This window comes from Pristiophorus japonicus, chromosome 13, assembly GCF_044704955.1.
Source record: "Pristiophorus japonicus isolate sPriJap1 chromosome 13, sPriJap1.hap1, whole genome shotgun sequence".
NCBI lineage: Eukaryota > Metazoa > Chordata > Chondrichthyes > Pristiophoridae > Pristiophorus > Pristiophorus japonicus.
In genome coordinates, this window is record NC_091989.1 from 69974510 (window position 1) to 69996960 (window position 22451).

The 22451-nt window shown below is 41.5% G+C and overlaps 1 protein-coding gene across 1 annotated transcript; it reads right to left on the reverse strand.

Moving 5' to 3' along the window:
* Positions 1 to 372: 372 nt before the first annotated feature.
* LOC139278034 (uncharacterized) lies at positions 373 to 21749 on the reverse strand. The gene is made up of 8 exons (XM_070896696.1): positions 21102 to 21749; positions 16032 to 16153; positions 13121 to 13174; positions 10554 to 10749; positions 6188 to 6285; positions 5900 to 6021; positions 3486 to 3585; positions 373 to 2163 (listed from the first exon to the last, which is right to left on the reverse strand). Exons 1-8 carry the CDS (start codon positions 21715 to 21717, stop codon positions 2110 to 2112), a joined length of 1362 nt encoding a protein of 453 aa, XP_070752797.1. The 5' UTR covers positions 21718 to 21749; the 3' UTR covers positions 373 to 2109.
* Positions 21750 to 22451: the final 702 nt, after the last annotated feature.

Consider the following 22451-nt stretch of genomic DNA (forward strand, 5'->3'; position numbering starts at 1 on the left):
TGGGGGAGGGAGGGGAAAGAGAGATGGTAGGGGGCTGTTAACAGCTAATCAGTACCTGACTTCTTGGTGGGGAGAGGTGTTGTTGCCCAGCTTTTGTTGAATGTGTATTTCTTTTCCGAGCATTCATAGCTGCAGAGATCCCTGGGATTCAATCCTAGAGATATCGTTTCTCTTCCACCATTACACATTTTTCACCTGCTGCTGCCTTGTGTTCCACTGTTTAAGTTGTAAACTCATGGTGCACTGAAGGCAGCAAGTACCTGCTTGAACAGATTTCACTGTATAAGCAATAAAAAAAATATACTTGGTGGAAAACCTGCTGAAATTCATACTAGTGTCTGTACCCATTACATTAAAATAAGGCAGAAATGGTTTTAACGATGTATCGACACTTTAATTGTAAATTAACAAACCATGTTCAGTGTATTATATTCAAAACAAGTTGACAGGCACATTAGATTCAAACAAAATACCAAACATGTACATCTCAACAAGCAATTCAATGATGCTCAGTATGACTGATCCCTGGTACATTAAAAAGTGAAAAAAATTACAAGGAAAAATGTAGTCGAGCCATTGCCAACTCCTCCTCCCTGTCCAAAGCAAGTTATTTGCACACCCAAGCATGCACTTGGGACAGCTACAAGTATCCATTGCATGCTCAGTTTACAAAGCAGTATAGCCCCTCTGACCCAGTTCAGTGCTGCATTGAACACTGTTGGACATTGGTTTTAACTGGCTCATATTGCTGTTTATACTAGGGAGATTCTCAAGCTGGTAAAATAGCAAACACTAGCCTAGGAATTGTCCTCCATTTTGACAATAGGAAATTACTGAAAATTTGCAACTGAAGTTGGTATACCCTTTTTCATATTCTGTTTTAAATGCCAAGGTCTCCATGCAGTGGTAAACTGCAGGAAATGCAGAAAATCATATTTTTGTATTATCTGCCAATTTATGACACTACTTCAAACTACAAAACAAATTCAACATCTATAAATACCAAAGCAGCTCCTGTCTAGTGCCATCCAGTCTGCTCTTACTAATTTAAGTGAATAAGTCTGTTGTGCATGCTGCAGCTTACTTAGATTTTGCAAACTTTGGCAGAGTCCTTAACTGGTAACCAGAGCCAAGTAATATACTCTTATTTGAATATCTCCTTGCAATTTGAAAAGGAAATATCTAAAAAGGATAAAGCACTTCTGGTTCTGAGGCAGTGACCACTTAAAAAAAAAATTATAAACAAGATACATTTTCATATTTACTGGGATTTCCCAGATCAGGTAATGCACTCATGCATTCACCAATGGCACTCTGAAACCAGTCATCAACAGATGTACACAGCCAGCCCAGGGTAACTCAGACACACTCCTATTGGAAGGTGGAGTTGGTTTCCAGTAGATACATTTACAGCATTGGGATCAGTGAGTAACCTCTAGAAAACTGTTACTCCAACCCTTGCCTGCCATGGGAGCTCAAGATTTACATTACTTTTCAGAAAAGTTATGGTACAGAAATTTACACTGCAACTTCAGGTTGTTCTCCTCTTACTAGGAGGCTGAGGCTTAGTCACACTCCTGCAACTCTAATCTTCCAATGTTGAAGAAATCAGTCAGTTCTCAAGTGCAGTACATGCCCAGAAAGGTCAAATCATTTTGCTCCTGTTGGATTGATGCATTGAACTCCTTTCACCAACAAGCTATATTAAAATGATCTTCAGACAGACAGATACAATAATTCTGAAAAATGAGCTGTAAACCCATGTGAAAATTTCTGTAATTTAATATAAAATAGAACATGTATACTTTTACACAGCAAGTAAATATTGAATATTTAAAAAAATTCCAACATAAAGTTTTATTTTAGCCTTTGCTTAGAAGTGTGTTCAAACATCAGTTTCTAAAAAGACATTAAACATAATACACATTGAACTCTGATCCTGAAGTCCCTTATTACACAACAGAAATAAAATTAAAATCACAAACATTGTGCGTGATTCCATCCATGGCAAAGTTGCTAAATGCATCTTGGAAATAGTATTCGATTCAAGATCAACACAAATAATTTATTGCACTAACTCAAGGCTCTTGGTAGGTCGTCTTGTGGCAGTCAATCAGTCTCCAAATTCACATCAACTCTGCAGATTGGGCAACTTGAATTTCCCTGCAAGATAGAAATTATAAATTTAACCATCTGAACACAATTTCCTGGTCTATACAATAAGCTGCAGAACCCCCCCGCCCCACATTGGCAGTTCCTTGAACGAGGATGACTTGCTTCCACAAGAGTTCACAGATGTTTCAATGAAGGATCCGATGTTCCAGATCCTGAACGCCAATCAAGAGGGTGGAAGATGCCGGTGTTTGGATTTTTTTTTTTTTTTTTTTTAAAACATGGTGACCGTTGCATACCAGCCACCACACAGGCTTGACAGAGGTCGGTCTTGATCCAGTGGCAACTGGAGACCTGCTCTGCTGCACGGACCTAGTGCGCACACATATCGCAGTTAGCTTATAGTTTAATATTAAGAGCAGAAAATGTTCAGGAGGTCAGGCAGCATCTGTGGCGAGAGAAACAGCATCAACACTCCAGGTCGATGACCCCCCCCCCTGCCAGAACCGGAAAAAATGCAACAGGCTCCCAAGCAAATGCACTTTAAGGCAATCTGTTAATGTTTCTTGCACAATTTTCAACTCCTACCTTAAATTGCACCTCTAACCAGAATAGATCTGTACTAATGTCAGATGCGATACACATGCATCCCTGGAACCCATTTTCAATAGGAATGAAAAGAAATGCTGTGCTAGTTGGATTTTCTATTGGGTGCCGCTGTGAGGAAGACATTGAGCACAGCAACATCAGGGTTTCATTCCCCGAGCAGAGCAAGGGAAGGAGTGCACGGAGTTATGAAGGCAGTCAATAGCCAAGTCCAGCCACACACCAAGGCACTGTTTGTTGAAATGAGATTGCAGCTATTCCTGTGCAGAATAAACATTTTTATTACCCATCATAATGAGCCTGTGACTGCAGCAGCCACAAAAACACTGGTTCAATTTTAATTTTTAAAAAGTTATCTAGGAGTTGAGTCAGACAACGGGTCCAATTTTTTTTTAAAAAAAAGGTGGCGTTTGCGAACCTTGTAAATAATTGATGTTTTAAAAAAAAATGTCACTTGTTTTAATCAAGTTCAAAATTACCCAGGCTGTGTCCAATTTTAGCCCATTGATTTAAAAAAAATGAAATCTAAAATCTTTAAATTGGCAGTAACTAGATCTACAACTACCAATATAATTCAAATCAAAATGCTCTTTGCAGATACTGTATCCTTATAGACTTTATAGTTCAAATATTTATCCTTGCCTAGTCACTATTTTGCACTGGCTATCCCAATGGACGAGGGCTTTACCCAGCCATCAGCATGATCCTGAAAGTTCCAAATAAATACTTTAGCAGAATATGTAAATATTTCCTTTGCCAATGAATACCTTTAACCAACGGTCAATACACTGACAGTGATAGTCATGAAGACATGGCAAGATCCTCAACTTTTCATTTGGCGAGTAGTCATTGAAGCAGATATGGCACCTGATAAGTGTAAGATGACATGCATTAGTAAGAAAAATTTCATATATCTTTTCACATCTCTGAACACAACTAATTACTCTAAAGTATAATTATTTATATAAAGCAACAAGCCATGTACACAACAGATTATCCCACAAACAAATTAGGTGAATAGCCAGCAAAATTATGAGTGGTGATGGAAGATTGAATGCTATGAAAATTTAAGTTTATTTGATGACCTTAAGATTTGGAAGTGTTCACTGATGTAATGCAGCTGCCAATTTACACAGCAAGATCCCACACAATGAGATAAATAAACTGTGTTTAAGCAATTCAATCAAGGGATAAATGTTGGCCAGGACAAGAACTCCCTGCTTCTTTTAGTACCATGGGATATTTTATATCCACCTGAAAGGGCATATGGGATCTCTGAAAAAAAAAAATCACATCCAAAATGATGGCACAACAGTACAGAACTCAATACCAAGTGTTAGCCTAGATTATGTGCTCAAGTCTCTGGAGCTGGGCTTGAAACCATGACTTTGTGATGAGTATTATCAACTGTGCTGTTGAGATCTTTAACATCCACCCAAGACACTGGAACATGCAAATTAAGCCCCAAGTTTAACACCTTGTTTAAAGACAGCATGTTCCCATGTTGGGAAAAGGTGAGAGTCAGCAGTGGGAGATACTTGGATGATTAAAGTACAGGTTAAAATACATTCCACCAGGAGTTTTGCAGAGTTTTTTAAAAAAAAAAAGAGGATACAGGCAGAAAAAAAACAGTTAGTTAAGATGTCGTACAAAAGACAACTGGTCAACTGGAAACAAAGTATTTTAAGCACAGAACAGGTATGGAACTAGAGACTAAGGAAGCCATCTTGCATGAAAGTTAGGGAATGGCAGATGTGGTGAGTAAAAGTTTCTGCCTCTGTTTTTAGAGAAAAATGAAAGTGAGATTGTAAGAGAACCTGGAAGAGGAAGAGCCATTATGGGAGGTACATATTCAGATGATGTTTTTTTGAAGAGTTAATAGGACAAAATAGGGAAGTCCCAGATGTGATGCCTCCTACATTAAGATGGTCAGGAAGACAACAGTAGAAACACCAACTACATTTTCCAAAAATAAAAAAAAAAACAGAAATTGCCCCAAGAGAACACCATGGCTACAAATTTTCAAGTAAGGGAAAAGTAGAAACTACATCATAGTCAGTTAGTTTTGCCTCTTGCAGGGAAGCGTCCAGGACTGGAATTTCAGGCCCTTCGCGCTCTGGGTTTCACCCCGGTTTTGCGGCGGCGCTGACCAGAGCGACGGCTCTCATTGCAACACCAGTAGTTTGGACTCTCACCCGACCCGTACACCCCGAAGTGCACCCCGCGATAACCGTCAGGGAAGACAGCGGTCGAGCCCTGCCAGCGGCAGTGAGGTAGACAAAGTGCAAAAAAGCCATGTTCCAGTGGGTTTTTTTGTAGTGGTGTGGGCAATGTTTTTGGAATGTTTGTGAATTTTGGTTTTTCTCCCCCCCACCCCTCCCAAGGCCTCAGTGCTCCCGGCCCCGCACTTTAGTTGGCGAGGTTCCCATTTTTGCGCCGCGAAAGTTGTAAAACGCCTCCTTTTGCGTTGCACCCTGATGGCAAATTTCTCCACAGCGCAAACGTTACCCGGGCAGTAATTTTCCCATCCTGAAACAGAAAATCCAGCCCCTAGAATCCATAAAACAAATAAAATGATCAAACATAAGGCATAGGCTAATCAGGGACAGTGTGGATTTGTAAAGGGCTGGCTGTGCTTCACTAATTTTATTGAATTCTTGGCAAATTAAATGCAATGATTGGTATATATCTAGGCATATTAAGTACAGAATTGGTAAATAAATTACATTTGTTCCTGGATGTGGGTGATATTGGCAAGAATGCATTTATTGCTCATCCCTAGTTGCCCATGACGACACCTTCACAGTTTTCCTGATTGCCCTCTAAGGGAGTCTAAGAGTCCACCATTTAATGTGGATCTAGTCATGTGATTTTCATGGCTGATGCACATCTGCAGTGTGCCATGTCCAAGCTTAATTTAGAGAGGTGGGTAAAATACTATTTAGTCCCATAATATTGATATTCATTTCACTTCAGCAGCAGGTCAGAAGCCTGGCAGTGTAAACCACTAATGTCTGCCACTTGTTGCCATCCACACATTTCTCTTGCAGAGTTTGTTTCCCATTCAAAATTGCAACGTTTGACTACTAATTCAACAACAAACTTTAAATATTTATTTTTCCAATTCTGTGTGTCAGTATAACCCAGAAGTTAGAGTAATGTAAAAACAGGTTTTACTTACTGTGTCTTTTCTGCAGCATGTTTTGGATCAAATAACTTGGTAGGTAAACGGTTAATATCAGTACTGCTGAGTTTTCTCTGTGCAACAGCCGAACCTTGGCTTTCTTCAAAAGCCAAGAGATCCTGGGTTTAAAAAAAGTAGAAGTTTTCCCTAAAGGCAGCTATTCAAATTGGGCAAAAATTCAGGTTTAAGAAAAGTATTTGATTCAACCACAGTTCAGGTTTTTGATGTGGGGAAATTACCAGCATTTCACATTAATAGTGCAATGGACAAAATGCATCTACTCACCTCATAGTCATTACCATCATTTGCACCTGCATCTAAATATATTGAGGTAGCCCTGTGTCGGCTGTGACTTCTGGTTCTCATGTCTCTTCTGCGTAAACCTAGTCATCGATTAAATAAGTGTTTAGTTGACGATTAAAAAAAAAGGGACAATCTAAACATGAATGGTCATTCTGCAAGTTTAAAAAACCCACCAATATCAAAATGTTTTTGCTTTTACATAGTTTTGGTCATGTTAAGCCAAAAGGTTTTGCTAGAGGTTTAAGGATGTATTCTGGACAGACTGCACTTTGATTATTATATCTGGCCCTGGTCACCAAGACATCAAGTGACCAAGGCAGTCTAGAGAAGAGCTGCCAGGTTGATCCCCAGTGTCAGGTATGAAACTTTGGGCTTTTCAGCCTTAAGTGCAATTTGAGAAGAAAGATTGTTAAGGTTATAGAACACAATGGCCTGGAATTTGCATTCTCTGAACCGAAAGAAAAGTATGAACTTACCTGGTGTCCCAGAGCTCCGGGACACCAAGTAAGTTCACACTTTTCTTTGCAAAGGCCCACACATCCCAGGGGCACAGGCAGTTTGCAAGTGTCCGTGGGATCATGTGGGTCAGGCCAACCAAAAGGGGATTCCCATGATGCTTATGGAGATTCCATTTACATGCAGAATCCCCATAAACATAACAAATCACAAAATAAAAATGTGACTACATGTTCAAAATTAAGACCCTTTAAACATTTAAAATTTTGAATGTAACATTTTAAAACAGAACAATTTACCTAAACTAATTTTAAATGTATGTTTAAATTGTAATTTTAACATTAACCCTTGCCTGCTTTTATTCTGTGCAATGGTTGTGGGCAGTAGTTGGGCAAATCGCCAAACTCTGCCAGCAAAAGTGAATTTGTAGCAGATGTGGTGAATCTGCCTAAGTGCGAACCCAGAACTTGCAGAGCTATTCTGAAGGCTTCAGACAGTATGTTGTCAGAAGCACTAAAATCCAGACCATAGAATATCACTAGTTCAAAATGGGGAGTAGAACCAGAGAAGAGGAGTTTGTTCGAATATTTACACTGCCCTATTATGGGTTTGGCAATTTGCAAATGGGTGAATGGAAACAGAAAAAACCTCAAAACAGGCACAACTTTCACCCAAAGCAGAAGCTCTACCCAAAAATCCTTTAGGATGCAAACCCAACCCAATTTCAAGGCAAATAAATTAATGTTGGAACAGGTAATTCATTTTTTTTGGGGGGGGGGCAACCTCAGGAGGAATATATGCTTCCCAACAGCATTGATCACAAACTAGATTGGTGCTTGCTAGTGAATAAAGTTGCTTCAACAAGCAGCTACCCTCCTTTCAATCAGACTTAGTGTGGATGGAAGCCATTCAACCCATCACTTGTGCCAACTCAGCTATTCACTTAGTCCCATTCCTGTCTCTCTTCTCTTTCCCCCCCCCTCAATTCTGGATCCTGCTCCCACCAGTTTCTGGTAAGGTTATTCTATATCTCAACAACTTTGTGCATCAAAATTAACTTAGATCAGGGCTGATTCTATAAAATTAACCATTTTATTGGGATCATGCATAGAGGCCACCTGTGTATTACTCAATTGTGCCAGTTCTCTAGGTGACTTCGATCTCAAACTTGTGGAAATCTCATGCAAATATTGCTACATTAAGGGGATCTTCTCCCCTCACCCATATCCAGTGGAAAATAGTAAGGAATGTTTCTCCCCCCACCCCAATAGAAATAACAGTATGCCAATAACCAAAGAAACAGAAATCTGAATGTGGACACCAGTCTGAAAACCTCTGCTCTATGCAAGAATAAATTCTAACAAAAAAGAGAAACCCAATCTTTTACCGCTAAGTGCAGTGCTGGAGAATGGATCCAGAGTCAATTTTAAGAGTTTATAGCATCAATACCAGATCCAAGCTTCTATTCATTTATTAATCGGATTAGAAGCTTGCATTCAAAATGTGCAAGATTTTTAATACATTATTCTTGCCTATTTTCAGAAATGCCCAAGATTGTAGTGGAAGCACCATAGTTTAAAAGCAAAAGCTTAAGTGCTGTATTATATTAAGTCATTTACATTCTGTAGAAACAGGAATAGGGCATTCGGCCCCTCAAGCTGGTTTGCCATTCATTTAAATCATGGCTGATCTGTGTTACAACTTCATTTACCTGCCTTTGATCCATATCCTTCACCCAACAGATCATCAATCTCAGTCTTCACATTGTCAATTGACCCAGCAACCACAGCTTTGGGGTGAGAAAAGAAACTACTCCAAATTTGCATCGTCAGAACAAGTGCTCCCTGATTTGGCCTAGCTCCAATATCAAGATTGTGCCTCCAGTTCTGTATTCCCATGAAGGAAAGTTTAATTTTGCTTTATGTACCCTATCAAGTCAGTTTATCATGCAAGCACTGATTATTTAGAAGGTTGAGGGTGAACTAATGAGTCAATTATGCAAGTTTGCATAATGTAACCTTTTAAAATCCGATTCTGGTGTATTGTAGCACCACCTACACCAATATATCCCTCCAGAGGCAAGATGTCCAAAACTGAATGCATGTACATAGATGTTGCCCCTCGAGCTAAAGGCAAATGTTCCATTTTCCTTTGTACCTGCGCACTAGCTTTTATTGACTGTTGAACAGTTTTACTCTTCTAGTTTCTAATCTATTTAGATTCAAGAAAGACAAATCTGATAATTTAAGAGTATGACCTTGCACTTCACAATGAACCATATCTGCCAGTTTTCCCCACATACTGAACCCATTTATGTCAGGTGAAATCCCCTGCCTCTACACAACTTGATGGGCTCCCGACAGTGTAATCTGCAAATGTGGATATACATCTCCCTATTACTTCACCCAACTCTGACCTCTCCGTCCTCTGCCTCCTACACCGTCCCAAAGAAGCTCAACGCAAGCTCGAGGAACAGTACCTCATCCTTTGCTTTGGCACTTTACAGCCGGAGAGGTTAGAGTGAGAGTGGAGCGTGGAATTAAACTGACAGGCGGCCAGAAGCTCAGGCTTACGGACTGAATGGAAGTGTTCCGCAAAGCGGTCTCCTCAATGTAGAGGAGACCACATCGTGAGCAGCACTTCATTCGATTGGGTACTTTACAGCCATCTAGACTCAACATTGAGTTCCAACAATTTCACATTAGAATCTCTGCCTATATTTTTTTCCACATGGCAGCTGTTGATGACCCTGCTATTCCCATTTGCACCCTCAGGCAATACCACATTGGCAGACATTGCATGTGGATAAGGTTACATGTTACTTCGCACAAAGTGAGTGTTTGCTAACGAGAGTGGTTCTTGGCACTGAGCATTAAGGAGGCAGTTGCATTTCTGTGGCGCCTTTCGCAGCTACCGGACATTCCAGCACGCCTTGCAGCCAGTGAAGTGTATTTTGGAGTGTAGTCGCTGTTGTAATGGTATGCCGCTCCAGCTCTGATTCAGAGAGATCATGGCAGAGGTGCAGCAAATGAGGGCCCAGGGGCAGCATGGGCCAGCCCACACTGCAATGTGTGCGCACTAGGTCCATGCAGCAGAGCAGATCTCCAGTCGTCCTGGTTAACCCTTGCCACTGGATAAAGACCTAGCTCTGTCAAGCCCGTGTGGTGGCTGATGTACAACGGTCACCACATGTTAAAAAAAAATCCATGCACAGGCATCTTCCACCCCCTCAACTAGAGTTCAGGAGTGGAACATCGGGTCCTTCATTGAAACATCTGAACTCATGTGGAAGCAAGTCATTCTCGTTCGAGGGACCGCCAATGAATGACTTCACCCAAGTCATTAATATGGTGAAGTCAGTACAGATCCCTGGGGAACAGTACTGGTTATGACTGCAGAGTACTTTCTATCCACTGGCTCCTTCCTCGCAACCAATTACCAATCTATGCCAAGAAGTTACCTCCAATTCAGTGCTTTTATTTTTGCTGATCTCGTGTGGAAGCTGATCAAATGCCTTCTGGAAGTGCATAGACACCATGTTAGTGATCTCCTCAAAACAATTCAACTAGATGAATCAGACATTACCTACACTACACAAATCCATGCCAACTCGGACAAGCATGAGCTGATCAAAGTGCTCAGCCATAGATTCCAGTAACTTTCCTCCCTTAAATGGTGACATTTGCAATTTTCCAATCCATAAAAGGCACAATTCTTGAATCTAGAGACAATTACAACCAACGCATTTGCAATTTCCTCACCTATTTCTTTTAATACCCTGGGATAGAAACCTTCAGGTCATGGGGATTTGTCCAAGTATTTGTGTATTTCTTATTTTAAACTTATTAAATCTAATAACTACAATAAACATCCATACACAGACAATTCTTACCATCCGTTGCATCAAAAAATCTTTGCAGATGATGAAGAACAGGATCAATTACTTCTGGACTCAACATGCCATTTCTGTGCTGATACGCCCTACATCCAGGCTGCCCACAGTACCCAATGTCTGAAGCAGCTAATAAAGCCTCATACTCTCCACAACCAGGCAATCCACAAAATTCAGGGGCAGAATTTTCCCTTGTCTGTAGAGAATACAAATAAGCACTTTGTTACCACGTGAATCATTTCACTGATGAGAAAAAGCCATCCTCACTTTTGCTTGTGGGGAAAGTTCAGTTAAAAATTCCACTTGCTCAATGGCCAACATCACGTGGTCATCAGAGTTCCTGCCAACGTACATGCACGGCCACAGTGATCGGCTGTCCTGTGTAGGCAGTTCAGTGGCTTTTACATTGTAGGTACTGTTAAAAAATTTGAATGGGCTGCACAGGAGGCAATGCAGCTTATGGGGTCATTGATGGTCACCTGTGTATTCTAATTTAGCACCCCAAATAACTGAGGGAGTGGGCAATGAAGGGATTAGTTGGGCTGCAAAGTCTGTTCCTATTCAACTCAAGAAACTCCTTTTCTATCTCCACCCTCCAAGTTAGTTCAGTATTCCACGCCAAGTTGACCACTTAAGGGACTGGTCCCAAGTGGTAATGTAGCCTATTTGCACACTAATCAGTTGCTGTTTTAACCTGCAGGTAAAGGAGCTGTACTCAAGTCTATAATCTTAGTATCTGGGCAAGAGCTACATTTCTACACATTTGCTCTCAACTTTCACCTGTTACATCAGGGAGTCACAATACAAGAGTTGCTGTGCTCTATTGAACAGAGAAGGAATGTATTTGACATATGAAAGATTGGAGGAGATTCAATTCTAAATATGGTTTAGACCTGCAATAGAAATGTTTCCAATGTTATAAAGAGAGTTGTGGGTTAGGATCAGTAGTGGCACACCAGAAACTTTGGCTGGCTCCCCAGTTCAATGGCAAAGCTTGGACAATTACATTTGAATTAGACCTTTCTCTACTGCACACAGAATCGGAGTGTAAATAAACTGAACTGAAGTGCTCGCCATGCAGTCTGCCTTTGAAAAGGATATAGAGAAGTATATAGAAAAGCAACAAGGGGATTCCAGAACTTGGGGTTGGAGAACTACTCATTCGAGAAACAAAGATATCCTTCAAAACACTACATTTAAACAGTTTACATTGCATGGTTTCAAATATGGAATATATGAACACTTGCTGAATGAAGGGGTTCCCCCAAGGGTCGGTAGTACTTGGTCACAAAAGTAGTTGTGGGTTCAATTCCTGGTTTGCAGATTAGCATAGCCTACATGCCAACTTGAAGCAATTTTGTGCACAATTTTCTTTCTAGATTATACAGTCATTGAGTTATGCAATATAAACACAGCAAAGCAAGAATTTAATAAAAACCTGAATGATTGATAAACTGAATGAAGAAACCACCAGGGAAGGACAGGCTAGATGGACCAGCTGCTGGTTAGTCACATTGCTTGTCTGACATCCAGTTCTGGATGAGCAAAAATTTCCTCCAATTAAATAGTGGGAAGACCAAAGCCATCATCGTCGGTCTCCACCACAAACACCGTTCCCTAGCCACTGACTCCATCCTTCACACTGGCATCTGCAAGGCTGAACCAGTCTGTTCGTAGCCTTGTTGTATTTGACCAAGAGATGATCAGACCACAAATCTGCTTCATCACCAAGGATCCCCATCTCCTCCACCTCTAAATCACCCAATGCCAACCCAGCTCAGCTGCTGCTGAAACCCTCATCCATGCTTTTGTTACCCCCTAGACTATTCCAATGCTCTCCTGGCTGGCCTCCCATCTTCCACCCTCCATAAACTTCAGCTCATCCAAAGCTGCATGTATCCTAACTTGCACCAAACCATGCTCACTGACCTGCATTAGCTCCCAGTTAAGCAACGCTTCAATTTTAAAATGCTCATCCTGGTTTTTAAATCCCTCAATGACCTTGCCCCTCCCCATCTCTAATCTCTTCCAGGTCCTACAATCCTCAGATCTCTGCACTCTTCCAATTTTGGCCTCTTGTGTATCAGATTTTAATTGCTCCACCATTGGGGGCCGTGCCTTCAGCTACCTGGGCCCCAAGCTCTGGAATTCCCTCCCTAAACCCCTCAGCTGCCCTTTCCTCCTTTAAGATGCTCCTTAAAACCATCCCAATGTCACCTTGTGGTTTTGTCAAATTTGGTCTGATGACACTCCAGTGAAGCATCTGTGGACATTTTACCATTTTAAAAGGCACTATACAAATGCAAGCTATCGTCTTATTTCCCCCCCCCCACCCCATATGATTAACTTGAGAGTAGACAGTAGCTAGTTACAATTAGCAGCATTGAAGGAGTTGCAACAGGCCACAGCACCCTCACTTGGTTGAGGGGGGGGGGAGGGAAAACAACAGCTCGTCAGCATCTATAGATAATATTTGGTCATAATACAACACTAACTACCTGCAGGGTGGGTGGAGTCATTTATAAAAACTCAACCTACAATAAAGACAAAGAAGGTATTCTACTTACTGCATGGGATGGTCTTGTATTTTCAGATTGCTGAACTTCCATGTCAAACTGTGCCTGCAAAAACAACATTTTGTTGTTTAACTGCAGACATTAAAAGCTAAGCAATAGACTAAAGCAATGAGGAGAATAGCAGCAGACTTCAGGAGGACAGGCAGACTGCTGGAAATCATTATTAAAAGGAAGTAGTAACAGGGCACCAGAAAATTGGGCAGAACCAACTTGGTTTTAAAGGGAAAGTGTTTGACAAAATCAGTTGTGTGTGTAACTACTAGGGGAAATAAAGGAGAACCAGGGGATGTAATGCATTTGGATTTTCATTAAAAAGGCTCATGGGATTGGAGGTAATGTACAGGTATTAGCATGGACAGGATTGGTTAATGGATAGAAAACAGCAGGGATAAACAAACAGATCTTTTTCAGGTTGGCAGGCTGTAACTAGTGGGGTGCCACAAGGATCAGTGCTTGGGCCCCAGCTATTTTTTCTATATTAATGACCGAGATGAAGGGACCGAGTGTAATGTATCCAAGTTTACTGACAATACAACGCTAGGTAGGACAGTAAGCGCCAAGAACACAAAGCATCTGCAAAGAGTTATAGATAGACTAAGTGAGTGGGCAGTAAGGTGGCACTTGGGAGTATAATTTAGGGAAATTCACTTTGGTGGGAAGGAGACATTTTTTTAAATATAGATGGCAAGAAACTTAAATGTTGGTGTTCAGAGAGATTTGGGTGAGCTTGTGCAAGAAATAGTTAGCATGCACATACAACAAGCAATAAGGAAGGCAAATTACATGATGTCCTTTATTGCAAGGGGGTTAGAGTACAAGAGTAAGGAAGTCTTGCTACAATTGTACAGGGCCTTGGTGAGACCGCACCTGGAGTACTGTGCACAGTTTTGGCCTTATCGAAAAAAGGAAGGATATACTTGCCTTTGAGGCAGTGCAACAGAGGTTGTTTCCTGGGATGAGGGCTGTCTTATGAGATATAGTGTAGTTTGGGCCTAAGATTCTGAAGGGAATTGACAGGGTAGATGCCGAGAGGTTGTTTCCCCTGGCTGGAGAGCCTAGAACTAGGGGGCACAGTCTCAGGATAAGGGGTCGGTCATTTAAGAACAGGAGTAGGAATTTCATCACTGAAGGTTGTGAATCTTTGGCATTCTCTGCCCCAGAGGGTGGAGGATGCAGAGTCTCTGAATATATTCAAGGCTGAGATATAGATTTTTGGAGTCTAGGGGAAAATCAAGGGATATGGAGATCAGGCAGGAAAGTGGAGTGGAGGTCCATGATCTTATTGAATGGCAGAGCAGGCTCGAGGGGCCGTCTGCCCTCAAGTGGATGTAAAAGATTCCATGGCACTATTTTGAAGAGCTGGGGAATTATCCCCAGTGTCCTGGCCAGTATTTATCCCTCAAACAAATGATCTGGTCATCATCACATTGCTGTTTGTGGGAGCTTGCTGTGTGCAAATTGGCTGTATGTTTCCCACATTACAACAGTGACTACACTCCAAAAGTACTTCATTGGCTGTAAAGTACTTTGAAATGTCCACTGGTTGTGAAAGGCACTATATAAATCCAAGTCTTTATGTTCTTAGTCTGCAAAGGGATATAGACAAGTTAAGTGAGTGGGCAATAAGATGGCAGATGGAGTATAATGTGGGGAAATGTGAAGTTATTCACTTGGCAGGAAGAATAGAAAGACAGAATGGAGAGAAACTATTAAATGTTGGTGTTGAGGTATTTGGGTGTTCTTGTACATGAAACAAAGTTAACATGCAGGTACAGCAAGCAATAAGGATAGCAAATGATAAGTTGGCCTTTATTGTAAGGGGCTTGGAGTACAAGAGTAAGAAAGTCCTGCTGTAATTATATAGGCTTTGGTGAGACCACACCTGGAGTATTGTGCACAGTTTTGTTCGCTCTAGCCAAGGAAGGATATACTTGCCTTATAGAGGGAATGCAACAACAGTTTACTAGATTGATTCCTGGGCTGAAAGGGTTGTCCGATGAGGAGAAATTAAGCCTATATTAGAGTTTAGAATAATGAGGTGATCTTATTGAAGCACAAGATTCTGAGGGCTTGACAAGCTCGATGCCAAGAAGCTATTTCCCCTGAATTAGGGGCCAGTCTCAGGATAAGGAGTCAGCCACTTAGGACCAAGGTGGAGAAAAAGATCTCTTCACCAAGGTTTATGAATCTTTGGAATCTCTCTTCCCCAAAGAGCTGCAGAGGGTCAGGTCATTGAGTATTTCCACTGCTGAGATTATGGACTCCAAGGATATCAAGCGTTATGGAGATCAGACAGGAAAGTGGAGTTGATCTTATTGAATGGCTGAGCAGGCTCAAAGGGCCTACTCCTATTTTGTATGTTTATTGCAACTGAATAAATAAACTTTTAAATGGATTTGTAATATCTTTACTGGTTGTTGAGATTCTATTTTGCACTTCATTTTCTGACAAACCCATCAGTGGGCTGATACTGTAGGAATAAAATCTTGGAAACAGGACAGGACATATTAATCTTTAGTTATGAAAGTGAAAGGAACCTAGAAAGGGGAAGGCAGCGGCTGATCTTTAGTCCATTGTTCTAATTGGTGGAGGTCATCCACCCGCCCTCAGCCAAAGATGTACAGCCCGAAAGACCAGGGAGATTGAAGACAATACAACCAGGCAGCCTCACGACAAGAACATGTACAAAATGAGACAATTTTGTAATAATTCTGCTTTTATTACTGTGAAGTAAAGAAACTTGTGACAAAAACAGATTACACAAATAATCCCAGACTTACACAATGCCACACTGAAATCTACTAAACTCTACCTTCCTAGGAGTTGTGATAGTAAGTATACAACAGATTGTGCTTTACACTTTTCCCTGGGAAACAGAAGTAGCAATTATATATTTACGTACCTGAAGCTGTCTGGCAAAAGCCTCATCCTCTTCAAGTTGTGCGAAACGAACAAATGTATCATTTGAGTCATCATCAACCACAATTATCGGTGACTCCCATTGCCATCGCTCCCTTGAGGGCGCTTGAAATAAAATAAATCAGCACAGATGGAAATATAAATACAAGAGTATCAATTGCTGCAATTTTTGTATTAAATCTCATCCTACAAGATAGGAGGCATCAGAAGCAGACTGAATTACAACTGTCAGCCAAGTTAAATCTAATTTTTAAATATTTTGTGGATGCAGTGCTGTAGTGTTAGAAGTCCTTTTAAACAATCTGATTAGAGTCAGGTCATTTGATTGTGGTTCAATTAAATTTCACCCAAACCTTACGACATACTCACCCACTACATACTCTTCAAAAGATGAAGCATCTCTGGGTACTGTAGTGTAATGGTTATGGTATTGGAGAAACAACCCACAGGTTCAAGGTTCAAATTCCACCTCCAGAGAAGGGACTGTCATTGCAACTTGCCCAAATTACACAGCTCCAGTCACATGAAGTAGCTGAGCAAGACTATTGTCACACTGTCTTCTTGGTGCAACTTGGGGATAAACAGTAATTGTGTCTTGCCAACAGCAACCATACTCCAAGAACAAATCTAAAAACCCTCAGGTTGGTAATATTTCTATTAAGCCACCAATCCATTTAAATTATTTAATTCCATGGCTGTTATTTTGGACTGGAGCTCACGCTGTGACAAAATGTGCCACCACTTCCTTGGACCCAACTGTGAGCATGGCCATGGGAGATTCTGCAATGTAGACAAATCAGCAGCTTACCTTTAACTTGGCTCCAGTAACTGCCAATGACAAAACTTGCCAGACCTCAGAACTTAGATGCTGAATGAACCCCTCGCCCATCAACACTTCAGAATACCTCCCTGGTAAATTGACTCCACCCACTTGCATGTAAATAAGCTGCATGTGCACAAGAGTCCATCTATAGTTCCAAGGAGCCATTCTGCAGCCAGGCACCTTTCATGTAACCATAACCCCAAAACATGCATGAGTCACTTGAAATTAACAAAGTTGATATTTTATTTATTGCAACAATACTGTGATCATGGAGGGGAGAAGAGATGAAGAACCCCGAGGAATATAGGGGGACCGCAAGGCATGCCTTCGTCACAGGGGATGGGCCAACTGAAATTTAAGTTTTTTTTGTTGTTAAACAAAGGTATCAAATAGATATCAAAGGCAGGTCAATGGAGTTGAGGTACAGATCAGCTGTGATACAACTGAATGGTAGAACAGGCTTGATGTGCTGAATGGCGTACTCCTGTTCCGACAAGATTTCCAAAAAGCCTTCGATAAAAAGGTACTGCATTGGAGACTCCTGACTAAGGACAGACCATAGAGTCAGGGGACAAGTTGCAGAATGGATAGCAAGCTGGCTACAAATCACAAAAGGTTAAAAAGGTTGTCAGTCAGATTTGCAAATAGTGTGAAGTGGTGCTCCAGAAGGATTGGTGCTGGGCCCACTGTTCACCTTTTACATAAACAATTTGGACTAGAGTACAATTACAACATTCACACCAGATTGGGGGTGTAGTTAGAGGCCTGTGACAAAAACACAGGAAATTAATAAACTTGAAGAATGGGCATGTAATTGATAAATGAACTTTAATATAGCCAAGTATAAAAGGTAATACATTTTTGGTAGGAAGAATGAGGCCACCACATACACCATGGAAAATTAATATCTAAAATGATAGAAAGGGGAACAGCAGGATCTGGAGAGTACAGATACAGATCACAAAGTAGCAATGCAGGTTAATAAGGCCATTAAAAAAAAAACAGGTTAATTACTAGAGGGATAGAATTGTTAAAGCTGAGAAGTAAGCTTGCATAGAAAACATAGAAACATAGAAAATAGGTGTAGGAGTAGGCCATTTGGCCCTTCGAGCCTGCACCACCATTCAATATCATGGCTGATCGTTCCCTCAGTACTCCTTTCCTACTCTCTCCATACCCCTTGATCCCCTTAGCCAGAAGGGCCATATCTAACTCCCTCTTGAATATATCCAATGAACTGGCATCAATAACTCTCTGCAGCAGGAAATGCCACAGTTTAACAACTGAGTGAAGAAGTTTCTCCTCATCAGTCCCAAATGGCCTACCCCTTATCCTAAGACTATGTCCCCTGGTTCTGGACTTCCCCAACATCGGGGACATTCTTCCCACATCTAACCTGTCCAGTCCTGTCAGAATCTTATACGTTTCTATGAGATCCCCTCTCATCCTTCTAAACTCCAGTGAATAAAGGCCCAGTTGATCTAGTCTCCCCCTCATGACAGTCCAGCCATCCCTGGAATTAGTCTGGTGAATCTTTGCTGCACTCCCTCAATAGCAAGAATGTCCTTCCTCAGATTAGGAGACTAAAACTGAACAATATTCCAGGTGAGGCCTCACTGCAGCAAGACCTCTGTTCCTATACTCAAATCCCCTAGCCACGAAGGCCAACATACCACTTGCCTTCACCGCCTGCTGTACCTGCATGCCAACCTTCAATGACTGATGAACCATGACACCCAGGTCTCGTTGCACCCCCTTTTCCTAATCTGCCGCCATTCAGATAATATTCTGCCTTCGTGTTTTTGCCTCCAAAATGGATAACCTCATTTATCCACATTATACTGCATCTGCCATGCATTTGCCCACTCACCTAACCTGTCCAAGTCACCCTGCAGCCTCTTAGCATCCCCCTCACAGCTCACACCGCCATCCAGTTTAGTGTCATCTGCAAACTTGGAGATATTACACTCAATTCCTTCATCCAAATCATTAATGTCTATTGTAAAGAGCTGGGGTCCCAGCACGGAGCCCTGCGGCACTCCACTAGTCACTGCCTGCCATTCTGAAAAGGACCCGTTTATCCCGACTCTCTGCTTCCTGTCTACCAACCAGTTCTCTATCCACGTCAGTACATTACCCCCAATACCATGCGCTTTGATTTTGCACACAAATCTCTTGTGCGGGACCTTGTTAAAAGCCTTTTGAAAGTCCAAATACACCACATCCACTGGTTCTTTCTTGTCCTCTCTACTGGAATTTTTTTGTGGATGTAACTAGAAGATTCATCAAGCATGATTTCCCTTTCATAAATCCATGCTGACTTGGACCGATCCGGTTACTGCTTTCCAAACTCCAGACAGGGATGTACAATTGTTGAAGTTCATCCATGTGATCTTTAAATGTTTGCCATTGCTTATCCACTGCCAACCCTTTAAGTATCCTTTTGCCAGTCTATTCTAGCCAATTCCTGCCTCATACCATCAAAGTTACCTTTCCTTAAGTTCAGGACCCTAGTTTCCAAATTAACTGTCACTCTCCATCTTAATAAAGAATTCTACCATATTATGGTCACTCTTCCCCAAGGAGCCTCACACAAGATTGCTATTAGTCCCTTCTCATTACACATCACCTAGTCTAGGATGGCCAGCTCCCTGGTTGGTTCCTCGACATATTGGTCCAGAAAACCATCCCTAATACACTCTAGGAAATCCTCCTCCACTGCATTGCTACCAGTTTGGTTAGCCCAAATCAATATGTAGATTAAAGTCACCCATGATAACTGCTGTACCTTTATTGCACACATCCCTTATTTCTTGTTTGATGCTGTCCCCAACTTCACTACTACTGTTTGGTGGTCTGTACACAACTCCCACTCCCGTTTTGTGCCCTTTGGTATTCCAAAGTGTGGTTAGACCATACTTGGACGCACTGGATATTATAAAAAAAGGATAGAGGCACTGGAGGGTGCAAAAAAGATTTCCGAGAATGATACCAGAACTGATGTTATACTCATCAGGAAAGATTGAACAGGCTGGGGCTCTTTAGAAAAGGAGGAGAAGACCATGGTCAAGCATTCTAGAGTGCCAATATTCTATGATGTTACCATCAGCAAGGGCTTAGTTATGGAGTGTTAATTGTGCTCGTCAGTAGAGCTGTAGTTAAGAAATGACTCAAGACAAGAGAGAGTTAGGCATAGATTGTTTTCACTGGCCAGCAGTCACAAGATTATGGTCAAAAAAAGTTAAGGGGAAAAAATCTCAGGTGATTAAAATGTGGAACTCTACCACTATGTTGGCCTTCATTGCGAGAGGGATGGGAGTACAAAAGCAGGGAGGTCCTGCTGCAACTGTATAGGGTACTGGTAAGGCCGCACCTGGAGTACTGCGTGCAGTTTTGGTCACCTTACTTAAGGAAGGATATACTAGCTTTGGAGTGGGTAGAGACACAATTCACTAGGCTGATTCCGGAGATGAGGGGGTTACCTTATGATAGATTGAGTAGACTGGATCTTTACTCGTTGGAGTTCAGAAGGATGAGGGGTGATCTTATAGAAACATTTAAAATAATGAAAGGGATAGACAAGATAGAAGCAGAGAGGTTGTTTCCACTGGTCGGGGAGACTAGAACTAGGGGGCACAGCCTCAAAATACAGGGGAGCCAATTTAAAACAGTTGAGAAGGAATTTCTTCTCCCAGAGGGTTGTGAATTTGTGGAATTCTCTGCCCAAGGAAGCAGTTGAGGCTAGCTCATTGAATGTATTCAAGTCACAGATGGATAGATTTTTAACCAATAAGGGAATTATGGGTTACGGGGAGCGGGCTGAGTCCACGGCCAGATCAGCCATGATCTTGTTGAATGGCAGAGCAGGCTCGAAGGGCTAGATGGCCTACCCCTGTTCCTGATTCTTATGTTCTTATGTTCTTAAAATAGAGTCCGTAAACCTTTAAAAAGGAATTACATAGTTGGTTAAATAACAGATTTGGAGTGGGATTAGACTCAGGGGCTCATGGAAAACAGACTTGATGGGCTGAATTCTGTACTGGAACATTGTAATTCTATGCTAAATTCATGTCAACGCTAAATTTAGCTGGGACTGACGTAGTATTTGATCAAATCAATTTGATCAGAGTTCAAAATTACACTAACTAGTAAACTGCTACAGCATTAGGCAAACCCCTTTCATTGCATAAATTTCAACATGCAAAAATATGACAAGATACAGGAACCTACCCATTGTTGTTTCTTCATCGTTGTCCAGGAGACTAATCCAGTCACTTGCATCATTTGCTAAAATGGCCAGTGCCGAGTTTGGAGAAGAGTCTGCAGACTTCAAAGCAGAGGAGATTGCAAAAGTATCTGTGCACAATTCAAAGCCCGAGGATGTCGTGCTGGCTATAGATATTGAAGGACTTCTCGAATTCGAACTACTGGCAATTTGCAAGCTTTCAGAGCTGGATGATTTTGCTCTTTTCATTGCTGGAGAATGGGAAGAGCGGGAAGAGCCTGGGACAATCAAAGTGGAATGACAATGTTTGGCAACACAGCTGTTTGTTTTAGGAGATGCACTGGAAGCTCTGGACTTATACAATATTTTTGACTCTTCAGGATGTGTTTTTAACGGCAACTGCAAATATCTTTTGGTAGCAGCAGCTGCTGGTTTTGTAGAGTTCACAGGCTTCTCTTTATTGTGTACTTTTTTCAAAGCTGGACTTAGGCAAGATTTATTTTGCTTTGGTTTTGAATGCAGAGGGCTCTTCAGCAGTAAGCAAGGAGGGTAGGCTTTGCCTTCTACAAACAGCTTTGGGGCACACTTTTCTGGTGTCTGAGTTGCAGTACTATTGGTCATCACAAGGCACCTCTTACTGGTCCTTGCAACCTAAAATAGTGCCAAAGTTTAAAAAAACACATTATCATTGAATGTTTCTGCATGAAGGAGTGGCACATGAACTTTTAGGTTTACCTTGTTCAGCTTAGTTACAATGGTGGAAATTTCATGGATTCTATTCTGGCCCTTATAAACCGCTCAATCTGGAATCATTTCACTCACTTCCCGCAAAGCTACTCATTTGGTGCTGGCGAGAGATTTGTGCCCCTGCACACTGGTGAAGCCTCAGCTGCAAGTGTCAATTCTTCCACAATTCCCCCAATTTTAAAACTTTTAAATTAAAAGTTACAGAACCCCCCCCCACTTCCCAAAATGATTTAATATGCTCAGAGAATCATATTACAGTTTATAAAAATGGTCAAATTTACAACTCAAATGTAACATTTAAAACAGCCAAGTAATTGACACAGCATGCAAGTTTGGGCTTTTTAAAAAATGATTCTTCCTGTCCCTTTGGAAGCCTGCAGAGGACAGAACAGCCTGCACTCTCACCTCCACTGCCAAGTATGGTGCAGAGGAACACAGCTTACCAACTGCCCTCCATGGCAGAGGAGCTCCATCTGGTGTTTAAGCTAACAAGCCAACAACTGGAACTTCATTCAATAATGGGAAATTTTGCTCCCAACTAAATAGGCGAGGGAGGCCATTCAGTTCATTCATCCAAGGGCAGGAGGGAGGGAAGGAGGCGCCCCCCC

What these genes read in the sequence shown, in the direction of transcription:
- LOC139278034 (XM_070896696.1), bottom strand. Translation starts at nt 21,717, where the DNA reads ATGACCAATAGTACTGCAACTCAGACACCAGAAAAGTGTGCCCCAAAG. An exon ending in CTTTTGCCAGACAGCTTCAG is followed by an intron (nt 13,175 to 16,031) that starts GTACGTAAATAT and finishes TTGTTTTTGCAG; the next exon opens with GCACAGTTTGACATGGAAGT. An exon ending in ATTTTTTGATGCAACGGATG is followed by an intron (nt 6,286 to 10,553) that starts GTAAGAATTGTC and finishes ATCGATGACTAG; the next exon opens with GTTTACGCAGAAGAGACATG.